Below are 21393 nucleotides of genomic sequence, written 5' to 3' on the forward strand. Positions count from 1 at the left end.
TAGGAAAACATTTTAAACAAAGAACAACATAGTTTAYAGCTGAAACTCTTTAGCAACAAATAGTTTAAAAAGACTAACTCAAATTAAAAGATAAAAAAATAATCATAATTATGAACAAAATATGAAATTATTAAATTATAATAACTTATGTTATTTATAGTCAACACTGTTCCAGAATAACTGTGYTTTCGTTATCTGGCCATTAGATGTTTCTTGGTGTTTTTCTCTGGCCTCAGGAGGATGATGAAACACTTTGGAGCAAAGATGCAGAACAACAAACCGTAACTAGAGGCGAGGATGGCAAAGATTTCCACAGCCACAGCATATTTTCCAGGTGAACTAACGTAGGCGGGAACAAAAGCCACCCAAACGGCGCAGAAAATCAGCATGCTGAARGTGATCAGCTTGGCCTCGTTGAAGTTGTCCGGCAGTTTCCTGGCGAGAAATGCCAAGAGGAGACTGGTGCAGCCCAACAGGCCGATGTAGCCCAGCACCAGAGAGAAACCCACCACAGAGTCCATGGCACACTTCAGGGTGACTTTTAACCCCGGTACCGCAAAGTCAGGCTGAGGTACTGGAGGACTAACTGACAGCCAGATAACACAGATGATAACCTTAATGTAGAAAAAAAGTGCCTGATATGTTAAATATTGTTAATTTATCTAAAACCCTAAAAGTGAATAAAAAATGAGGTCAGTATCTGACCTGTACACAGGTGAAGACGCAGACACTTCCTCTCTGCTGTGCTGGACCGAACCACTTCATCAAGGCTTCAGCACCAGGCCGAGCTGAGCGAAACGCTGCCAGGACCACCATGGTTTTAACTTGCAGGCAGGAGATGCTGAGTACGAAGCTGATCCCAAAAGCCGCCTGCTGGAATCGACAGGACCACACTGCGGGACGACCGATGAACACCAGCGAGCAAAGGAAACACAGCTTCAGAGACAAGAGGAGCAGGAAGCTCAGCTCTGAGTTGTTGGCACGCACCTAAACGCAAGAAACAAAATTAGCTTTTACGCAAAGGAGACGCAAATTAGATGCTTTTGTTTAAAGTTGTCTAACATGCTAAGCTAATAATAAAATCTGTCTTCTCACCATTGGTGTTTGACGATAATAAATGAACACAACAAACACAATTGTTGTTGCTGTGACACCAGAAACAGCCACGGCTGTGAGGGTWATGCCCAAAGTCTCGTTATAAGCAAGGAAGTCCAGCTGGCGAACGATGCAGGCTGAACGCTCAGAGTTGGACCAGAACTCAGTCGGGCAACGATCACATTGAAGGGCACCTGGGACAAAAAGATGCACGTTAAAAAAATATATACATAAGACCTGACTGTAAATAAGGAAAACAGTGAAAGGTAGAGAAGCTGAGAATGACAACTGCTATCATAGTTCAATTTAAACAAGTTTCTCTTGTGAGATCATGTGACTTTAAAAGAGTTTCTGAACATGTCCTCTCTCAGCTTCCATAGCTACTGATGTCACAGTAAAATAAAAACAGGCTCTCACCAGTTTTGTTGCTTATCTCCCCATCAGCGCACGGGATGCAGTCAAAACAGCAGATAGGTTCTCCTTTCCTGCTGGCCATTCGTGTGCCGAGTGGACATCTTTCACTGCACACTGAAACAGGCACCTGAACAACATTTTTTTTACAACACCACAATGTGAATTCGAGACAGGAATGTTGATGTTGACCTGAAACCAAACACATCCGATGTACCTGACTGGACCCCGTGTGCCATTGAATGGCTGACTCATTCAGGTGCATATCAAAGCCGTCTATGCGGCCGACCAAAGCGATCTTGAGCTGTCCGTCGGGGGTTTTCTGCCAGTTCAAGAGGTCGTACTTTGCAGTGGTGTCGGCCCCTTGGAAATAAAAGAGTTCACCCTGTGGTGTGGTGAACTTCACGTTGCTCAGATGCTGGAACAGCTGAAAGGATCGAATTACAAAAAGAGTAAATATGTAACAGCTTAAATCCCCATATTAAAACGAAAACCACAAAGCAGTAAACCTAAATTAGTGTTTACCTCACTTGGTGAGATTTGATTTGGCACCAAACAGGTGCTACTGTTTCCAGGTGGGCTGTTAATGTCAGGACAGGAGAAAAGCGTGTGAAGGGCGTGGGCTGCCGCATAAACTGCAAGATAGACGTTATATGTCACCCGGAGCTGGGTGGTGTCGGTGAAGAGGTTATGCACTCCGGCCAGGGTCTCTGAGCCGTTGCAGGCAGGCAGAGAAGTGGAAAGACTCGTCTTCCCAGGACTACAGCGAAACTGGTTTTCCCAAAACTCCCTCAAGAACTTATCATTCGGCCGCAGAGACGGGTTCAGTTTTCTGATGTAACTGTCAAACCCAGGTAGGAATGAGCTCCGTATGGCCACACCAAAAACCCCGCCTGCCACTTTACTCGAGGCGGGTTCTTTGAGAAGATCACTGCTGGTGCTCCAAGCCTCGCTGGCAATAAACTGTCTGTCAGTCACCTTGAAATAGTTGCAAGACACAAGCACAAGAAAGTTTTTTTCCTGTCTATATGTCTCTTTGTTTGGTACATTCCACATGTCCTTATTTCTTACATTTATATTGGCTAGTTGCACGAAGAGTTCCTTCACATCTGTGTACCAGGTGAAGACCAAAATCACCTTAACTGTTGAAGCCTGAATTGTGAGCGCAGCTCTTTTGGTATCACTTACAATGGATTCCCTTTGGAGGGTCTCCACAAATGCCAGACACACCCCTGCCTCCTGAATTCCCTCCTGAAAAATCTGGAATATGAAAAAAAGTTTTTGCATATTACACATGCACCAGTTCTTCAAAGATTATATTTAGGATATTTTTCACATAGCAAATACGACAAATGGATGAACCTTTAAGAGATTAAGGCCATAGTCGTTGTTCGCTATGACCGCTCCAACCCAAGTCCAGTTGAACTTTAAAGCAAGCTGGACAAATGCTCGGGCCTGATAGATATCACTGGCCATGGTTCTGAAGAAGTTGCTATATTCCCGCCTGTCACTTAAACAAGGACAACTAGCTGTGTAGCTCACCTAGAAGACAAATAAATCACTTTCAAACAAATATTTATACCTTCTTATGGTTTCCAATCCTTGTAACAGCAAAACAGATAAAAAAATAAACTGTACCCAAGGAAGATAGATTACAGTYTGAGAACATAAACCATGCTGTATAGTCCATCAAAGTAAAGGCTGTAATGAACTCACTAGAGGAACAGAAAGTGGCCCCAGGATTCTGGAAAGTGCCTGGGCTGTTATAGACGAGTCACCACCAATGATCAAAGGAATGGGTGGGTCTCCTATTAATGTAAGAATATATCTTTTATGTCATCTTTTCCATAAAAATATAAAGGCATATTCCATAATTATAACAGATCACTCATTAAGGCCCATTAATATAAATTACTTTTTTTTGCTCCGATTCCAGCAGCTTCCAGGAACCCAGCTGCTGGATTACAGCTGGGGGTGTCTCCGCTAACCAGTGAGAGAGCTGCCTGCAAAGCCCAGGTAGGGAAGGCACAGCTATCACGAATGAAGTAGCTCAGCTTCACACCTGGTAGCAAGGTGGGACTGTGATTGATTTCATCAAGTGCAAACATCAAAGCATAGATGTACTGTAAGGGTAGATTTTGTAAACTGTGAACACAAAATGCATGGAATCAAAAGAAAACAAATGATTTTACCAAGATAAATCTAAAGGAAATCAATGAACAAATGAAAGAAAAATTAACAAATTATTGGTTCAGTGGAAATTCAGAGTCTTACCCCGTGCACGATTTGTACTGCGGCTGCCTGGTGAAGTCATGCTCTAAAGTTGGAGGAATATAATAGAGATTAAACAGCCCACCGAGGATTACATCCCCGTCCTCAAACACACCCTTGTCACTTGGTGTTGCCCATCGAGAACAATTCAGCGTCTGAACCACCTGCAAACCGACCCCGAGCCCCAGCTGCCTGCCCACGAGCCCCACGAGGAGCAGGGACGGAGCGGAGCAGGTCCACAAAGTGATGAGCCGGGACATCCAAGACATGGATGTTGCTGTTCTAGACACTTAAAATACAGGTAACACACATACAGCTTTATGAAAATGATCAGCCTAAAGACAGGGGATGCATTTAAGACAATATCAATCAAAAGTTTTATGAAGTAAATGCAAGAAATTATCTTCACACCTGAAGAAAACCTAAATAAACTACACACGTTCAAAAATGCAAATCACATAAAACTATGCAACTAGTACTAAGACTAATAATTGACATACCTCCCTCCTGCTCTGCTCAACACAGGTGTTCTTTTTATTTATCATTGCTGTGAAGTCAATAGTGGATCCATGGTGATGACCAAGATGACACGAAATCAAATTGTTCCTCTCAGAGGTAAAGGCGGGGCAATCATCAGAGCAATAGAGTGACAGAGAAGAGTTAGAGCCTCACAACAGACACTGTTTTTGCTGATCATTGTTGGAAAAATTGACTAGAAATGATCTAATATGGCTCAGAAAAGCCATAGCGACAAAAATATTTCAATAAAACTATTCAGCCAAGCAGTTCATAAGCTGCTAATTATCTTGTTGGAATTCAGAGCTTAGGCTCCAGTCAGAACTTCATGAAGCAGCTCAAATTTTCATGAATAAAAGAGGCTTTCAGCCTAAACTTGCTGAGTTTAGGCTTTGGGCCATACAAAATATGAATCTCGTAATAATGGCAGAGCAGTCAATTAACAAATGTGTTTTTGGAAGGGTCAATATGTTGCTTTAAAAATAAGGCTGTCTTGGCACTCTAAGTTTTTAAAAAGGGTTTCATATCTGGGCCACACAGTGGTACAGTTGGTTGCCACTTTTGCCTCACACCATGTAGGTCACAGGTTCAGAACTCAGCTGAGTTCCTTCTAAATGAAGTTCTTTTTGTGCATGCATCAATGTTGTCCAGGTTCTCTGTTTTTTTTTTTCTTTCTTTCTTGAAGTTCAACATCATCTTGAATGTTTTGGGCTGTTATAATTTGTCCTCAGGTGTGAATGGGTCCATGGAAGGATGTTTGTCTCATGCGGCCCTGTGACAAAGTCCAGGGTGTACCCTACATCTCGCCAGTGACCATTAGTAAGGCACAAGATCAAGCAAGTAAAAATAAAATAATGGATGGATGGATAAGTCTTTATATTACATTTTTTACAAGAAATAAAGGTATTGTTAATTCAAATAGAAACCCAGAGTCATGATGAAAAGCAACAAACAAATCTGGAGTCACAGAGCAAATCTACTTTAGGCACCACATTTTAGCCACCTCACCAGTCAGATGTCTGCTAAAACAGGTTTAACAAATTGTGTGTTTGAATTTGATCAAGACTTTATGTTCTAATAAAAATGTGCTTTATGTTCTTTCCATTTCTATGCCTCAGTTGGGCACTGCCTTGAGTGACGAAGTCACTTCTTGCATGTTTTTTTAAAAGTGCAAGCTCCCGCTGCTACACATTCAGACACACTTTAATATAAAACTAAGGTTATCAGTGATGTTAAGGGCCTCTGACAGGACAAAAGTGGGAAATATGAATTACTGTAATTCAATTTGAAAACACACTTGGTGCTCGGACATAACAAAAATGGTAGCAGTAAATAAATTAACGTCTAGAGTAAAAAAAAAGCATCTAGATAAGGTTATCATATTGAATGACAAACTTAGCGAATAGTAGTAAAGCTTTTTTATTCTAACAGAAGTAGGCCTGACAAGAGGGTCGTTTCTTCTGTCTTCTTCTCTGCCCCACAGCTTGACCATTTTAGTTGGTACATCTTGTTAAAGAAGGTTTTACTGCTCCTTGTCCACCTTTTTGCTAACTGGTTGCTGATAAAACTGGAGTTCACCATGTTCATGTACATGTTCATGTGAGCTTGGCATCCATTAACTTGTGCTGAACAGATGTGAAAGAATTTATCAGGTGAAAAGATTTATCCCAATCACTCAGATGTGCTTTCTGTCTGCATCAATTTGAGCAGCTAATAATTTTAAATAATATATTATTACCATAATAGCTAGAATGTAATTCCTTCTAAGGTCGTTTTAGTTTAAATCTCTGGTGTAAAAGGCAGTGGCTGTTATGCATTCCTTTAAGGAAAATTAGGACTTTAATTTTAAAATGGATGTGAATGTTGGAATTATGTGTGACACCAGCTTTAAACCAGCATTGTGTGCCAAATACATTTATTTATGGTCCCATTTCATTTAACCTTTATTTAATCAGGTGAGTCCATGAGATTCTTACAACAATGACCAAGAGGCAGCATCAATAATAAAACTATATATTCCTTTTATTTTATTTATTTATTTTTGTCATAAGCAAGTGACTTTTTCCTGCCATTTGTAACATTTTGTAATTTGTAATGTTTCAAACAGAAGGGCTGTTAACAAAATCAAGTTGAACAGATTAAAAGGTGCAGAGCAGCAGCAGGTGTGAAACTGATCATCTTAATTACTGTTCATTTCACAAACAATTACATCTCATTATACAATTATAAAGTGAGGCAACACACAGGGGGAAAAAACAGGCTGGGCATGTTTGTTCAGTTGTTTTTATGACTTCATAGATCACAAATAGAGACAGTTTTTTTTACAATGACCAAAAATTTTTTTTAAATAAAATTAATACTGGATAAGCCTGAGTGCTGTGGTCAGAATACTGAGAAGAAGACATAGAGAATATTTAGTCATTTTTTTTTTTTTTTTTTGCAATGACCGAAATTTTTTTTTAAATAAAATTAATACTGGATAAGCCTGAGTGCTGTGGTCAGAATACTGAGAAGAAGACATAGAGAATATTTAGTCATTTTTTTTTGTCATATTTAAACAAAACTAGACTCACAATTGTGTTTAATTAGAAAAATGATTTTTGAAAAAGTGAAAAYCTTTTCTCTTTTTATTATYTCCAAACRGCTACATAAATGGGCCTGAATGTATTAAATGGAAAGCACACAKAACTTTCAGGCTTTCTTTTGTTGATAAAAGCTGCACTCAGAAGAAAWAATCAGTCAAGCATTTGTGAAAAATGTGTTTGACTTTTTAGTCTTCATGCACTTTGTTCTCAATTGATATCTTGCATAAACATCTAAGTATCTACTGTATATACTCCTAAGGAATAAAGAATTTGAAAAAAAGAGTTAATATTATCTTGATGAATTTTGGTCTACATTTTCATGTACTCGGTACATTCTTATCAAATAAAGTCTACTTTTGTGTTAAAAATTACCACATTCAGTATTTTATATTGTGTTTTTGTTTAATAGAGCACTTTTCTTTAAATGAAAGCAGTTTTTTCATTAAAATGTATTTACTCTGAGTGAAATAGAGGTGAACACAGTGATATTTATTCMTGATAAGCCTTTTTCTGCCATCTGGTTTTCTGCATTCCAACAGTTACTGAATAACATGTATTGCAGAAATTACTACATACATGTGCAATTGATTTATAATGAAATAGAAATAACTGCCCCTCTTACAGACATGAAGAACTGAACAAACTCTTCTCAATGAGCTGTAGAGAACCAGCTGTTGTGCTGAAGTCTCCCCCAAAGGTTTCATTAAAGGGAGAGTCMAGCTGGTGGGTCAATCGGGAGGGCCTTTCAAAAGTTGTAGGACAACTCACTCATTCACTCATTCAAATAATTAATTCATATTCACATGCAGTTGGKAGCACAAACATTTCCTTTCTTTTCTCTGAAGAAGAGCTTTTACTTGGACTCTGACAAAAAGTCAAATGGATCTGAAACAATGTTCCTGAGTAGCATGTAATTTAGCTAAATACGGTGACATTGTGATRCAGACTTTGGTAGTTCATTGGTCAGTRCTGCRRTCTTRTAATCCTGAGGCTGCAGGTTCAAGTCCAGCTTTGGTCAGAAGGGGATATGGAGTRAAACAATTACCAAAAATCTTTCAGCCACCCCTGTGGAAGAAAGAAGTCATAACAACATAGTGATGATGGGATTTATTTATATTGTTTCTTTTTGTCATTAGATCACCATGCTGCACCCAACAATGTTGATAAAATTAAAGTTTTATCGAGTTAAATWTGTACTGTCTGCACAAAAGGCATTGGGAGCCGTTTATTCCAAAATGTTGACTATTGTTCATTTTAAATACAATGATGGTAAATTCTCCTAATAGCATAAAGTTACYAGCTGCTCTAAATTTGAAACAATTTATCTGGTTTCAAGCTTTAGCATTCCACCAAATGTTACTATGGTTTAAATGTTAGAAAATGTCATATGTTTGTACTTGTAAAAGATTTGATAACTTCTGCACTTACCAAAATACTGCWTGATGTTTTACAAATTAACTAATACAAAAGTTAGGGTAAAGACATTTGTCATTTTCTCAACAAAAGTTAATGAGTTTAATTATTATTATACATTGCTGGCCAGACTGTTTCATATTACTCTGTGGAATGAACTGCCACTACATGTCAGACAGCCTCCTTCACTCGCTGTCTTCAAGTCTTGCTTAAAAACACACTACTACTCCCTTGCCTTTGATTCTGAGTGAGATGGTGCAAAACCTCACTGTGTATCATAACTCTGTTATGTGTATTTTAAATATAAATGCTYCATATTTTTATCTGTAATTTGAYTGWATTTTGACTGTAATTTTAACTATGTCCTTTTGTGTCTGTCTATTGTATAGCACTTTGGTTGGCCTTGTGCTGTTTAAAGTGCTTTATAAATAAAAATGGTATGGTATGGTATGGTATGGTATGGTATGGTATGGTATGGTATGGTATGGTATGGTATGGAATGGTACTCTTTACATTTACTAAGAACACAAGTCTAATAAATTATTAAGTATCATCTGCATGTTAATCTTTTATCTGTTAGTATGTAGTAAAAAAAGTGGTAAAGATAACATCAGTTCAAATCAAAAATTTTATTTTATTGCATTGATAGGAAAAATGCTCACAATTCCAATGAGCAAAAAGAAAAAAGAAAAAAATATGGTGTAATACTGAAAGAAGTGTTTAAAAACAAATTCATACCTCTACTGCCCTTCCCTTCTCAGCTTGACCCTGTGTAGCTGTCAYCTCATTTGTTCTATTCATCAAGTTATACAAAATAAACCAACCCCAAAGAACAAGAGCATATTTTACTGTCTGTATCAAAGCAATTATAAAAATAAAAAACCTTTGAATTCCAATTTTTTTTCTTAAATTTTGCCATCAAATTTTACAAATCATACAGAGCAACAAATACTGTAATGTGCCCCGATACAAACAAGCCTCTGACCTCTGTTTGTTATGTGCAAATGTGTTTAGGTAATCCAACAACTATCGTATAAACTGGTGCATAGTCATGCTTGACATGTTCACATGTAACATGCACAAACATAAATGATTCTCTGCAAAAACTCATCCCAAACAAAAAAAGTGATAACAGGGATATTTACACAAAATACAATTAGAGAAATACCATTAAAGAGAGAAGGAAGACTTGCATGAGATATCTGAAAAGATGAAATCCATCTGTTAAAAATAAGCTGCTTGAATATACTACACATTCAAAGGATGCAAAGTCTCTGCATTTTCCTTCTTTCTTTTTCTTCCTTTTTTTTGCTTCAGAGTCACTGTACGTAGATTAGACGGTACAACACAGACAAAAATAACAAGAGTTTGTACAATCAGTCTAACCAGGAAGTCATTCAGAAGGGACATTTACACATTTAGCAGAATAAAGACAATAGAGTCAACAAGACCATTCTCTATGGAAAAGTAGACATTTCATACAGGTAATTTCATGCTGTTAAGTCCAATCATGGATTATTTGTAATGTTTCACTAACAGTTTATTGTTTATTGACTAGAAACAGCCTGGAATGATCATTTCATAACTCTTAGAGAGGAAAATGTTAACAAACATGTCAACAAACAAGTGCAAATTTRTATTTCATTGGTCATCTTGGTTTTGGTGTTGCTGAACCAAACCAAGGGTAATGCTATAATTCCTCAACAAACTATGATCAGAGTTATAATCTAAGCAGAAAATAGACTTCAGGTTCAGATGCTGAATGGGAAGCATTCAAAGAGGGGAGAGAGTTGTCTGTATAGTACAGATCTCCAAGACTGTCCCCGTTGCCATAACTTATGGAGGTGCAGGCCCCTTCAGGAAGTCCTCTGTCATCCAGCTCACCAAGGTAGCCTGCTATGTAAGAACCGGTTGAGTGTCTGTTAGGTGGCAGATTCTGCAGGGCTGGTTTATTCCTTCGTACCACCCCACCAATGCTGGACGTACTATTGATCACCACGCCCGGATGAGGTTTCAGAGCTTCTTGTTGCCTCTCGCGAGCACGACTGTTGATGTGTCGCACTCGGCTTTGGCTTCGGGAAGAGAGGCGACGGGTAAGAGTAGGAGGGGAATCATCTAAATCCCTGGAATTGTCTGGGGATAAATTACTTGCTTGGTATTGTGCTTCCTGTTGTAATTGAGGAGGTCGTAGGCTTTCATCTGCCTCCAGACTAACCAGTTTACGTAGCTGTTGTGTAAGGGGATCCAACGACTGTGAATGAAAAGATGCTTCCCCCATGGTGCCTTTATGCTTTTGCTTTCTCACATGAGACGTGACAAAACTGCGACTAATAATGTGATACTTGCTCTGAAAGTTGCACAGTATGTCTTCAGAGGTCAGGTCTCCCAGAGATTTAGACTTGCAGGGACTTGGGGTTTTAGAACCTGTGGTAGCTGATTGAAGATAGGCAGATGAAGATTCTAAATCTGAGTGCAATGGAACTCTGGTTTCAGAGTGTGCCTGGATTTTTTTATTGACAAGGTTGGTTTTATGTATGCCAAACTGTTTAGGGCCATATAACTTTGTTTGACTTTGGCTTTGGGGCTGGATCTTTTGAAAAGCACAAGGCTCAGATGAGGGCATAATGCAATCATAGTCTAGCTGACTGTACAAGGTTTCACATTCAAAAGAAGGTGAATCTGAATCTCTCTTTCTGGGGATGTTTAAAGATACATCACATTGACCAGGAAGGCTTTCAGCAGAAGAAAAACCATTGTAGGAGGAGCCATCTCTTCTTTCAGTTTTTATCTGCCTGTTTCCTGGCCTTTCTTGAGACTTGATCTGGCTACTACTTGAGCTTCTCTGTTGTGTTTTGGAAATGTTGAAGTCTCTGCTGTTGTTAAAGACCGCAGAGTTGCTCTGACACATGGGGTAGCTGTTCTGACTAACTGGACCAAGGTTGGGTGGTCCATGGTTAATGAATTTATGATGGACTGGAGGTTGGAGAATGCCTTGTGGTTGATGGTGATTGAACAGCTGACGTGACGGTTGATTCACCAGTGAAGGAAACTGTGAGAATGATGTATGAGATGCATGTTTTGGGTAGTGTAGTTTAGGGTATGAAGAAGGATGTTTTTGTTGGGAGTAGCTGGGAGTGGGCCCGTGGTTTTGATAAATAACATCGTGTTTGGCTTCCCAATGGTTGCCATGATGTGGCAAAGTTTGCATCAATTCCATTGGATCCTCGTCAACATTTAGCTCCACTTCTGTAAATGTCCCTCTAGCTGAATGGTGGAAAATTTGTAAGGGTTTATTGGAGGAGGAACTCGTGTAAGTTTTATAAGTGCCCTGCTCTGATTCAAATAATGCAGTTGGAGGATCATTCACCTCCTCGTATACTCTTTCCTCTGCTTCTACAGATTTTTCACTTTCACCCCAACTTCTGTCCACATTAGACCATGCCACACTGGGCCCTTTCCCTAAACTGTGATTTGTCTTTGCTGGGGAGGTCCCTAAACTGTTTGAAGGGGAACTCTCTGTTGTATCCACCTGAATGTGAACTGTCTGCTTCCTCAGGTTGTACACTGACACAGGCAACAAAACCTCCTCATCCAGAATGGTGTAGACCTCCTCGAGCTCAGCAGTTTCTGGGCTTGAGATGAGAGATGGAGTGTGTGTATCTGCACTGGAATCCTTGCGAGGTGAATCAATTTCACTGTTAACATGATTAGTCTTTTGAGTTGCCTTTTGAGGACTCAGCACAGGGTTCTTTTTTGGTGAAGTTGCATTGTTCTTGAGAGGAGACCTTAAATTTTCCAGGGCTTTGGGTGTTGTAGGCCTAAGTTTTGATGCCCGAGACAGTGTGATATCAGGTGATAACAATGTGAGATTACTTTGGTCAACAGTGTTTTCAAACTGATCAATCAGGGCAGAAATAGAGCAACATGTGTCCTGTTCATTGCCTAAGGACATGGCATCAATGAGTCTAGAAATGGTGCTATCATGCAAGGAGCTGGGACTTTTTACACCATTGTTCACTCTGACAGGAGAATTAAGTGCCATAGATGAGAGGGTGTAGGAGGAGGAAGAGGAGGAGGAGGTTGGAGGTGCAACCGTGAAAATGGTGCTATTCGATGATGTTTCGGGTTTATCAGATGTCACCTGGCTGTTTGTGGAAAGTGTCATAGAGTGGTTTTTGTCTGTTTCTGCTGATGAGATATGTGATTTGTTGAGTTCTGACTGGTAATTGACATAGATATCTTCCTTTATTACTTTGCCAGCACCAATAACCATATAAGAAGCCTCTTCAGACTTTTTATTTCTGTTTGTCTTTGAAAGTGGAGAGATGTTTGATTCAACAGGTAACGACGACTCAATGAGAAGGTCCACAGAGGAAGACCTGGGTTTGTTGAATTGGCAAATTCCTGGGGACACAAACAAATCAGTGAAAGTATTAGGAAACACAGGGTAACATAATATACTTGTTGCATAACCGAAGCCAAAAAACAAAGGACAACAATTAACAAGACATCCAATACAAGGCAATAGCAATACACAGACAAATGGATCACCAAGAACAACTGTGAAGGGGAAGCTGGGAAATGAGGCTGTTGAGGTTGAATAAAATAAAATAAATCATGTTTGCAAATACTGTATTAGGAAAAAGATGATCAAGTGAAATTGGAGTGGTCAAATGGAATCAAATGGTACATCAATATATATCTCAGAGCCCACTTCCAAACAAAATACACTGGATGAACGCAATACTCATGTCTTTAAACAATGCAACCTTCAGACAGGAGGGGTTTTTTTAGATTACCTGCAGAAATATCCTAGTCAGTTCTCAACTATAAAAAACAACAAATGAAGATGGGACAGAAAAAGCATGTTAAGGTATTGTGGAGATTAGGCTGTGGTCTATCAGTTCACATGGTTATTGTACATGAGCTTTAAAGTAGACATAGTATGCTTTTAAATCCCTCTTTTTCACATTTAAATCATTCATTTGGGGTCTACATAAAGTGGAACTGCAACTGTAACTCCACAATCCCCTCTTTCACCTCTTTCGTTTGAGGTGTGTCTTAGATCAACTCATTTTGAGACTGTCTCTTTAAATTAAAACAAGGCGCTTCACATCCCACAGCCCCTCTAGCTTCCAAAGTGGTCCATTCCAGTTTGATAAAGGGGGTTACAACTATAGCAGCGCAGAATCATTTTATTTTCAAATTAATTAAAAGATGTCAACAACTTAAAACTTGTCCATCCAGCCTGAGTTGATGGACCCAGAGTGAGAGGAGAATGAAGATGACCAAACTGTAGTTGGTAAAGTTGGTAAGTCCAGATCTTATTCAGCAGTTCCATCACAAACAATTTGACATAATATTTCAGAAAATGTCATGAAAAATAGAGAAAACTGAACAGTTTGAAAAATATGACCCAACAGATTATAAAGATATCTATGCAGCACCGTGAGACATTAAGTTCAACTTTTCTGCACTCCCGGACACTCCAAGTACACAACAAAATGCATTTAACGGTTAAAAAAGTGGATTTTGCATAATATGTCCACTTTAAGTAGCTGTGGCAGGAAAAAGAGAAAAATCAGGAAACTGCTTAGAGTCATACATGTTAAACAATTCAGGCTAAATTGCATTCTTTCAAATGCCACTCTTATTCTGCTAGAAAAAAGAAGTTTAATTCAATTACATAATGTAGCATACTGCTAAAAACTAATTTGTGTGTTACTTGCATTTCTCAAACAGTTCTGCCTTTGACATAGATTAGCAAAAAGAAAACTTACTAATGACAGTATCTGCTCCCACATCCTGCTGTTCCTTGTCTGGAGAACAGATGGACAGCTGCCCTTGCAGAAGTCTGTCTAATGGCATGGAAACGGGCCTGTGGATCAGAGGTGCTCTAGGCTGGAGAGGCTTCTCTACCCATCCTTCCTTCCCTGACGCTCCCTCTCCTCCCGCTGCCGCCCCATTCTTGTTGTCGGATATTGAGGCCACCGACTCCGACAGCGTCATTTTCGTCTTCTTCCTCCCCTTCGCCGGGGCGCTGGCTGTGCGGCGCAGAAGGTGGTCACTAATGGAGCGTTTTCGAAGACCGCTCGTGTTCGTGTCCACGGAGGACTTGGAGGAGCGGTTGAAGAAACCACGGATACCTCGCAGTTGATTACCCTGAGGACAGAAGGATCCGTGCAGGAAGAAAATGAGAAACGGCACATCTGACATACTGAACACAATTTATTTTCACAGATAATGGTTTGAAGCCAAAGTGTTAATTGTTATGGATACAATGGAAACACATCCATCGTCTTGAATTTGATTTGCAGCAAATGAAACAACGGCATGCTTTTTTTAAACAGCACCAATAGATGGCGCCCTTACTCCTTCAGTATTGTCAGCACAGCAAACAATATGCAAAAAGCTGTTGTTTCTTTATGCATACATGCCTTAACTGAAACTGTCTCGTTAACCGCTGCAAAAATAAAGACGATCATTAAAAATCCATATCTTTGCAAGCAACCTGTTTGACTTTATGTCAGCCACAATCATGTCCAAAACATATGGCTGGCCACAAACGCCACATCTGCGGCATGCATTGCTTTTTCATGCAGCACAACAGAAAGCCCAGGGTCTCACTTATACCTTGTTAGCTCCTAAAAAGTGCATTATGGTAAAGCTGGGATTCAGGACAAGAGGGCTCCACTAGAAGGACAAAGAAGGAAAGGAGCAGAGCCTCAGTTGGCAGAACCACATTTTCTATTTCTCCCTACATTATAATCTCTGTTGACAAAAGAGGCTTGAATGGTTGAGTGCTACAGAAAAACACCAAGGCTATAGAGCACTAACCTTCCCGTAGACATCGTGCACTGACACGTGCACAAAGATGGAAGCTTCAGTCAGTCCCTCCAAGTAGACATGTCTGTAACCTGTTGTTAAAAGATGAATGTGAAAGAGCTTCTGAGTTTTAAGAAAGATGCCATCAAAGTGCTGATTATGTAGTGGCTGCCTCATTTAGAGGGAATTGAGAGTTTAGGATCGACTCAAATAAACAAGTCAAATAATCTRACTAAAGCGCAGTTTTATGATACAAATGAGTCACATCATGGTTCACAGAGTAATGTGCCCCAAAGCTAAACTGCACTGAGTCAGAAGCAAAATTATGCACTAAAGCATAAATCTGAATATTTGTGCTAAGGGGCAGTGAGACTATTGCAAGAACTGGTACAACTAGTTAACACAAATACTACAATTCTACAGGTTGATGTGATCATCCATATACACATAGAACATTAATTGAAAAGATAATTCAGATCTTTTGAAGGGTTATAACTAAAATCATACCTGTGGATATCTCTTTGAACTAGTTCAGTTTGAAAAACAGTTTTATTCTGACTGGATTAATGAGTAGTGGAGCTAATCCAAGAGCCAAATTGAATTACTGCCTTCCTGATAATCAGAATGTAAAAAAAAAAAATCACATTTATTGGCTATTTCTGCAAAGTCCATTTTATTACCCTTTAAGCTACTCTTAATTTCACATTACAGGGTCATTTATGAAGATGTTTGTGTTTTTTTTTCTTTTTTTTCTTTTTTTTTGTGATCACAAATAGCAGCAACAGTTAGCTGTAGCACTTCTAATGCAGGACAGGGCAATTCCGAATTTTTACTTTTCGGTCAGAATAACTGCTTATTAAACAGCATCTGAATGAACCACAAATAAATTTTTGAATGGCAGAAGTCCTCTTTGGTCTTGGCTCTGCTCAGTCTTGGCTTTAATTTAATCAAATTAGAAATATTTTTTTCTCCAAATTGAGATCTATAATAATTGTTAATAACCTTTCTACATGACTCCACTCTCAACTATTGCTTAAAAAATACTGAAATCCCAAGAATTCTGCACAAACCAGGCATCAGACTACTGAAGGCAACAGTCCTTTGACCAATGAAGTCTCGTCCGATTGGGTCGTGGTCCCAGACTAGAAAACGCACAAGTGCCAGCTCAGCCATGTGAAGCGTAAAGGACAGCGACTCCTCCCATACTGGATTAAAACCTGGGTACAGAATACAGATGTTTGTGAAATAAATGGAGTGTTTATTGGTATTTTATTACTCTGAAGTGCATGCTTCAAGAATTTCAGAAACATCAGAAAAAAACTGAATTGGTACTAAAATGAGTGAAATAGTGTGGCATTTCAGGGATCAATGATCTAATCCTATAATACTGTTGAGCCCCCAGGATTGAATAACCTTTCCCAGGGGCTAATTTTGTCTCCCCTGCTGGTTAACCCTCATCTGTGGAGGCATGTTAAGGGCCACACTAGCAGATTATTACGTTCTGCTTCCTTTCCGTTTCTAATTAATTTGTCTGACTTTTGATCATTACTGTGCACCACAGCCCAGAGTAAAATGCAGCACTTGTAACAGTGACATTGTTTTAATAAGAATCAGAATGCCCCTGATCTTGGATTCTATGACATTGTTTCAATATACWGTTTTAAGTGTGTAAAATTATACAATGAGCTAAAATAAAGTTCTTTTATTTGGAGCCCGCGAGCAGACATGGGGGAATTGTTTTTGTTGTTTTGCGTTCCCACGCAATGCTATTGTGTTACCTCGCAAAACATTTGCATTAGCTCACAATATATTTGCAWTACCTCGCAATATCTTTGCGTTACCTCGCAAAACTTTCTGCGTTACCTTGCAAAATTGTTTTGYATTCCCAMGCAAAAGTTWGTTTTGTWCATGAACTGAATTAAATCAGACTTTTATTTTGAAATATCCGGTTACCAAAACAGGATGTGTCRCCACGAGTTCGTGAAATGAYATTGATGTTGCGTGGCTGCACTGTGTTAAAATATCAGCAWATGACATACTTCCATGCTTGGCTGTGTRATATATTCATTCTGAAGCTGAATTAAAGTAGGCTAACTCGCTAATGGTGAATACGTGAATTTGTTAATAAACCGGCAGGCACAACAGTGATAAAGGACTTTTGCGAGGGAACGCAAAAGGTATTGAGAGGTAACGCAATACCTTTTGCGTGGGAATGCAAAAGAACAAAAATCTCCCATGTCCCCTCGTGGGCTCAGTACTATTAAAACCATGCAAAGCTGTGATCTGATTATTTTGCTGTGTGTTTCTAACCGTTGTCATCAACAACTCGTGTCTGTTCCTTGCAGCAGTCAACCGGCAAACCAATGATCTCTACTTCAACGAATGGATCAATTATCTGTTAGAGGAGAGAAGGCAAAAGAATGAATCAAAACTCAGCCACGATGCTGGTTTTATACGAGCTCTGAGCAGAACGTGACAATTTCTGAGCCATCGAGATTATAAGGTGCAGACGTGCGTGGAAACGTGTGGAAAAGGAAGATGTGGGAACACCGTGTTTGTGTTTTGTTGTGTTGTTTTACCTCCCCACGGTCCCCCAGCATGGAGTCCGGTGGTTTCGGCAGCTGCTGTCCACTAATGATCTTGAGAATGAGCTGCTTCTTGGGGTAAGCTGGAAGTGGGTCATCACTGAATGGGTTGAAGGAGCCTTGAGGGAGAAAAACAGAAGAGCAACTTTAATTAATGTCATCAGTTAATCCTGACTTTCGGGCGCTCTGTCACTGTTGGTTCCTCACAGCAGACAGCTTTGTACCTCTTGTAAGGCCTCATTGGGTTCTGGCCTGCTCTTAAATGTAAACACATTACATAAATTCATGTAAATACATACCATTTAATATTACACCTCATTTTCTTTATTTCTTTATTTAGGGTCCTCATTGCTTTTGAATGAGATTTTTTTCTGCATTTAACTAATTTAAAAAGGAAGCTAAAAAAGATCAACATTTCATTGATCAAAYGACTAAAAGCTGAAGAATGTTTCAGCTTCAAAGTGTCATTTTGCTTGTTTGTGTATTCTGTACCTTTGCACATGGGAGGCGGCTTCAGGACGAAACCGATTCCCCCATTCACCATAAACTTGGCTCTGTTGAGTTGCATCATCCGCCCCTCGGTCTGATAGTTCAGTGCCACTAAAATTAAAACATAAATCACAGAAAAACTTTAATTAGTTACTCAATGTCCAATTAAAATCACGTGGTCACAATAGGTTCTGGATATAAAACTAAAATAGAAACATGACTTAAAAACAAAACCTTAAAAAKACCTAAGGCAAAGGTAAAACCCACACTCAACACACAGTGAAAACATGCATCCTTTAAACTCTAAACTTTTACAAATCATTTGGATTTTATATGACGTCATTCCGAAATTAGATATTTAGATGCTCAAAGATTTGGGTGCAGTCTAATSCAAAAAATCTGAAAGATCACGTGAATGTCGAGAATAAGACACGAAAGGTAAGAAAGTGTTGAGTAATATCTGACGGGTGACTAAATCGAGGCAGCTCSAAGTCTTTATTAGGAGCTTTCAGTGACAGGGTGATGTATCTTACCCAACTGACAGCCCACGTTCCAGTAAAACTGAGGGTTAAAATTAGACGAGTCGATGCGATAGGCCGAGGGATAAATCCGTGACAGCTGCCTCTGGTTAAAAGCCAGGAACTGCTCGGTCCTGTGGTTGACCAGWGATTGTGCTCTGGTCTCACTGAACGACAACACGTCACCTGGAGTACCTGAAAATAAAAGAAAAAAAGCAAATCCAGAGTGGGCATAAAATAATTAAGTGAATATCCTTGTCTGTTTGTGTGTCAATCTGGGCACTTCACCTTCATTTAAACACTCCTGAGAGGCGACAGAATTGGTGAAGACCACCAAGTTCGACAGATCCCTGCTCAGCTTCATCGTCTTCCTCTTTCTCCCACCCCTAAAATTGATTCCAGGAAAAGAGCAACGGTGAGCTTGTTATGGAATAATAATGTATATCTGTTCTACCTTGACACTGTCCAGTAATCATATCKCATGAWAACTAGTTTYGGCTGTTTTAATCTATCGGYCCAGACTTCAAGACTCCAGCAATGCATGACCTCTTTTATTTTGATAAGGTGTTTCCGGSCTGACAGCCCTGTYATTGGTTAKAYGGTTCACAGATGGCGAACTGTGATTGGTTGTAAGSATGTCACAGGATGYTATATTATCAGCTGCTCTGTGCTGACGAGCCAGCCWCAACTTGACAGWCTTCTCTGATTGACTTCTGCTCTGTTGTTGCTCAAATTAAATMATTTGAYGACCATACACGCAGACTTTCTGTGCATTTATTCCAACGTGTTTCTGCATTCTTGGTAAATCGTGCCACCACAAGCTCATGTAAAGGCACACCGTGCAGGTTGAGTGTAAATATGAGACGAACGATCTGAGCACACACACTCATCAACCTATTTGCAGCGAGAGACAAAAAACACGGCAGGAAAGAGAGGATTGTCCATCAGAGCCAGGTTGCAATCCACAGGAAGGAGCATCAAAGGCAAACAGATTAAGAGGGACCAGACTCATGCACAGATACACCTACATGCCGTGCACGCACAGTTTCARACAGACACTTGGTCACATTGCTTGCAGAAATCTGGATTGTGGCGAACCCTGAGGGGATGCTTATAATGAACATACAACCAGGAACAGGGACTGGGAGAAAAAAACAGAGCTCAGCATCCAGGCTTTGTTAGTCAAATACTCGTGCAAAAATCGGATTAAAAGGAAAACATGAAAACAATGAATGTAGAAGAAGGTTTGAGCTACATTATGTTGACGTGGCAGATGGAAATGGGCTCCGTTTGATTCTCTTTTCCACGACACAAAAAATATAGAATGCTTTTTAAAAAAGATTTGTAGTAAATTCTGTYAAAAGGCACAAAATATGTTCATTTGCGATTTATAACAATCCAGTTTTACACTTCTCTGTGTTAGGACAGAAACCAGCTCCCTGTCCAACACAGTGACCTAAAAAAGTCTAATTCACTTCACTATGTTTAAAACAATATTTAATAGTCTCACATTTTGTCATATTTACAACAAAAACAATTTAGGATTTAGAATCATTTGTGCAGATTCAAATATCTAAAGGAGATAAAGTGATTTTCAGCTCAAACTGGCCTTTATTTCAAAACATAAGCTTCATTACAGTATCTCCATTTGGAGAATAAAAGAAGGTGCAGTGATTGATTCAAACGTCTATCTTTGACCATAATATTTATCTCTCCCAATTCTTTTTAAAATGTCAGAAATGTATTTACTTAATAAAGGTGATCCCAGACATTTCATTTAGGAGATTACAGCTTTTACATTTAAAAAGAAGAAATCAAAAAAACGTCTTCTCCCTTCCTATTAGTTTCAGCTCTGAMCTTTGACCCCACCCTTCCAGCTCTCACACACCCATGCTTAATACAACAGCTGGAGGAGTTTTAGAGCTTTCACTGCCTCGCTCAGAGCTTGGGTTGTTTATGCGCTCRCAGCAGCAGCAGCCGTCAAACCTGTCAGCTGTCAGYGACCGTCAGCGCTGCTGTTCAAAGGTCACCTGTTGAACTGTCCTCCAGCCTCCCTCCCAGTCCGCTCCTGAACATCTTCYTCCTTTTCCACGCTTTGGCACGTCAGCCTGGATTTGGAGTGCCTCTGGTCAAAGGAACACATGAAAAAAAAATAAATCAATAAATCAAACGCACAAGTTAAAGAACACAAAGGTATTTTCTGTGCCATATCTTTGCCTGGAGGCAAATTTCCTAGAAAACGTGCTAAATATACAACGTATTGMGACGTGATGCCGCCTCCTCACTCCAAACACAACCGTTCTTCAGCAGCCAGAGGTTTGTATGTTTGTTGCAAATTGTGTGTGTGTTTTGTAGTGTCTGTTGTGTTTTAGTGTGCGTTTGTGCATGAGTGTGGGTGTTCGAGGTGTCGCGTATAAGCATATACACCCACGTCAAATAATTATAGCAAGATTGTGTTTAATTGTGTGTGTTATTTTGATGGGGGGGGAGGGTAGACTGGCTCAACTCTTATTAGAGTGAAGTTGCAGCTGAGAAGTGGATGAAGTTTTAGGTAATTACAGGCTTTAAGCTGCTTACCAACACAACGCATGCACATTTCTATACCTAATACACTCTCTCTCTCTCTCTCTCTCTCTCTCTCTCACACACACACACACACACACACACACACACACACACACACAC

General features: G+C 39.5%; 2 protein-coding genes across 9 annotated transcripts in view; both read right to left on the reverse strand.

The window, feature by feature from the left end:
* olfcr1 (olfactory receptor C family, r1) lies at positions 1–4392 on the reverse strand. Of its 4 annotated transcripts, none has more exons than XM_014012377.1 (11): positions 4189–4374; positions 3781–4066; positions 3422–3651; positions 3223–3314; positions 2869–3048; positions 2032–2766; positions 1724–1933; positions 1513–1636; positions 1096–1289; positions 706–987; positions 1–614 (listed from the first exon to the last, which is right to left on the reverse strand). In XM_014012377.1, exons 2-11 carry the CDS (start codon positions 4044–4046, stop codon positions 192–194), a joined length of 2736 nt encoding a protein of 911 aa, XP_013867831.1. In that variant the 5' UTR covers positions 4047–4066; positions 4189–4374; the 3' UTR covers positions 1–191. The 4 variants fall into 4 exon arrangements, with proteins under 4 accessions (XP_013867831.1, XP_013867832.1, XP_013867834.1 ...); XM_014012378.1 differs by having other exon boundaries at positions 2032–2484; positions 2578–2766; positions 3781–4372; XM_014012380.1 differs by lacking the exon at positions 4189–4374 and having other exon boundaries at positions 3422–3568; positions 3781–3911.
* Positions 4393–8905: 4513 nt separating this feature from the next.
* plch1 (phospholipase C, eta 1) overlaps positions 8906–21393 on the reverse strand; it is a 73825-nt gene continuing 61337 nt past the window's right edge. For 3 of the 5 annotated variants that reach the window (XM_014012383.1, XM_014012385.1, XM_014012382.1), the window contains 11 exons: positions 20739–20833; positions 18997–19094; positions 18724–18903; positions 18194–18301; positions 17696–17820; positions 17427–17511; positions 16187–16333; positions 15129–15208; positions 14925–14984; positions 14072–14453; positions 8906–12695 (listed from right to left, as the gene is read on the reverse strand). In XM_014012383.1, the coding sequence (XP_013867837.1) occupies positions 10012–12695; positions 14072–14453; positions 14925–14984; positions 15129–15208; positions 16187–16333; positions 17427–17511; positions 17696–17820; positions 18194–18301; positions 18724–18903; positions 18997–19094; positions 20739–20833 (4044 nt within the window). In that variant the 3' untranslated portion in view covers positions 8906–10011. Of the gene's footprint in view, positions 12696–13090; positions 13119–14071; positions 14454–14924; positions 14985–15128; positions 15209–16186; positions 16334–17426; positions 17512–17695; positions 17821–18193; positions 18302–18723; positions 18904–18996; positions 19095–20738; positions 20834–21393 lie in introns of all 5 variants that reach the window. The other 2 variants (XM_014012386.1, XM_014012384.1) reach the window with 2 other exon arrangements.

Source organism: Austrofundulus limnaeus, unplaced genomic scaffold (assembly GCF_001266775.1).
Source record: "Austrofundulus limnaeus strain Quisiro unplaced genomic scaffold, Austrofundulus_limnaeus-1.0 Scaffold91, whole genome shotgun sequence".
In the NCBI taxonomy this organism is placed as follows: domain Eukaryota; kingdom Metazoa; phylum Chordata; class Actinopteri; order Cyprinodontiformes; family Rivulidae; genus Austrofundulus; species Austrofundulus limnaeus.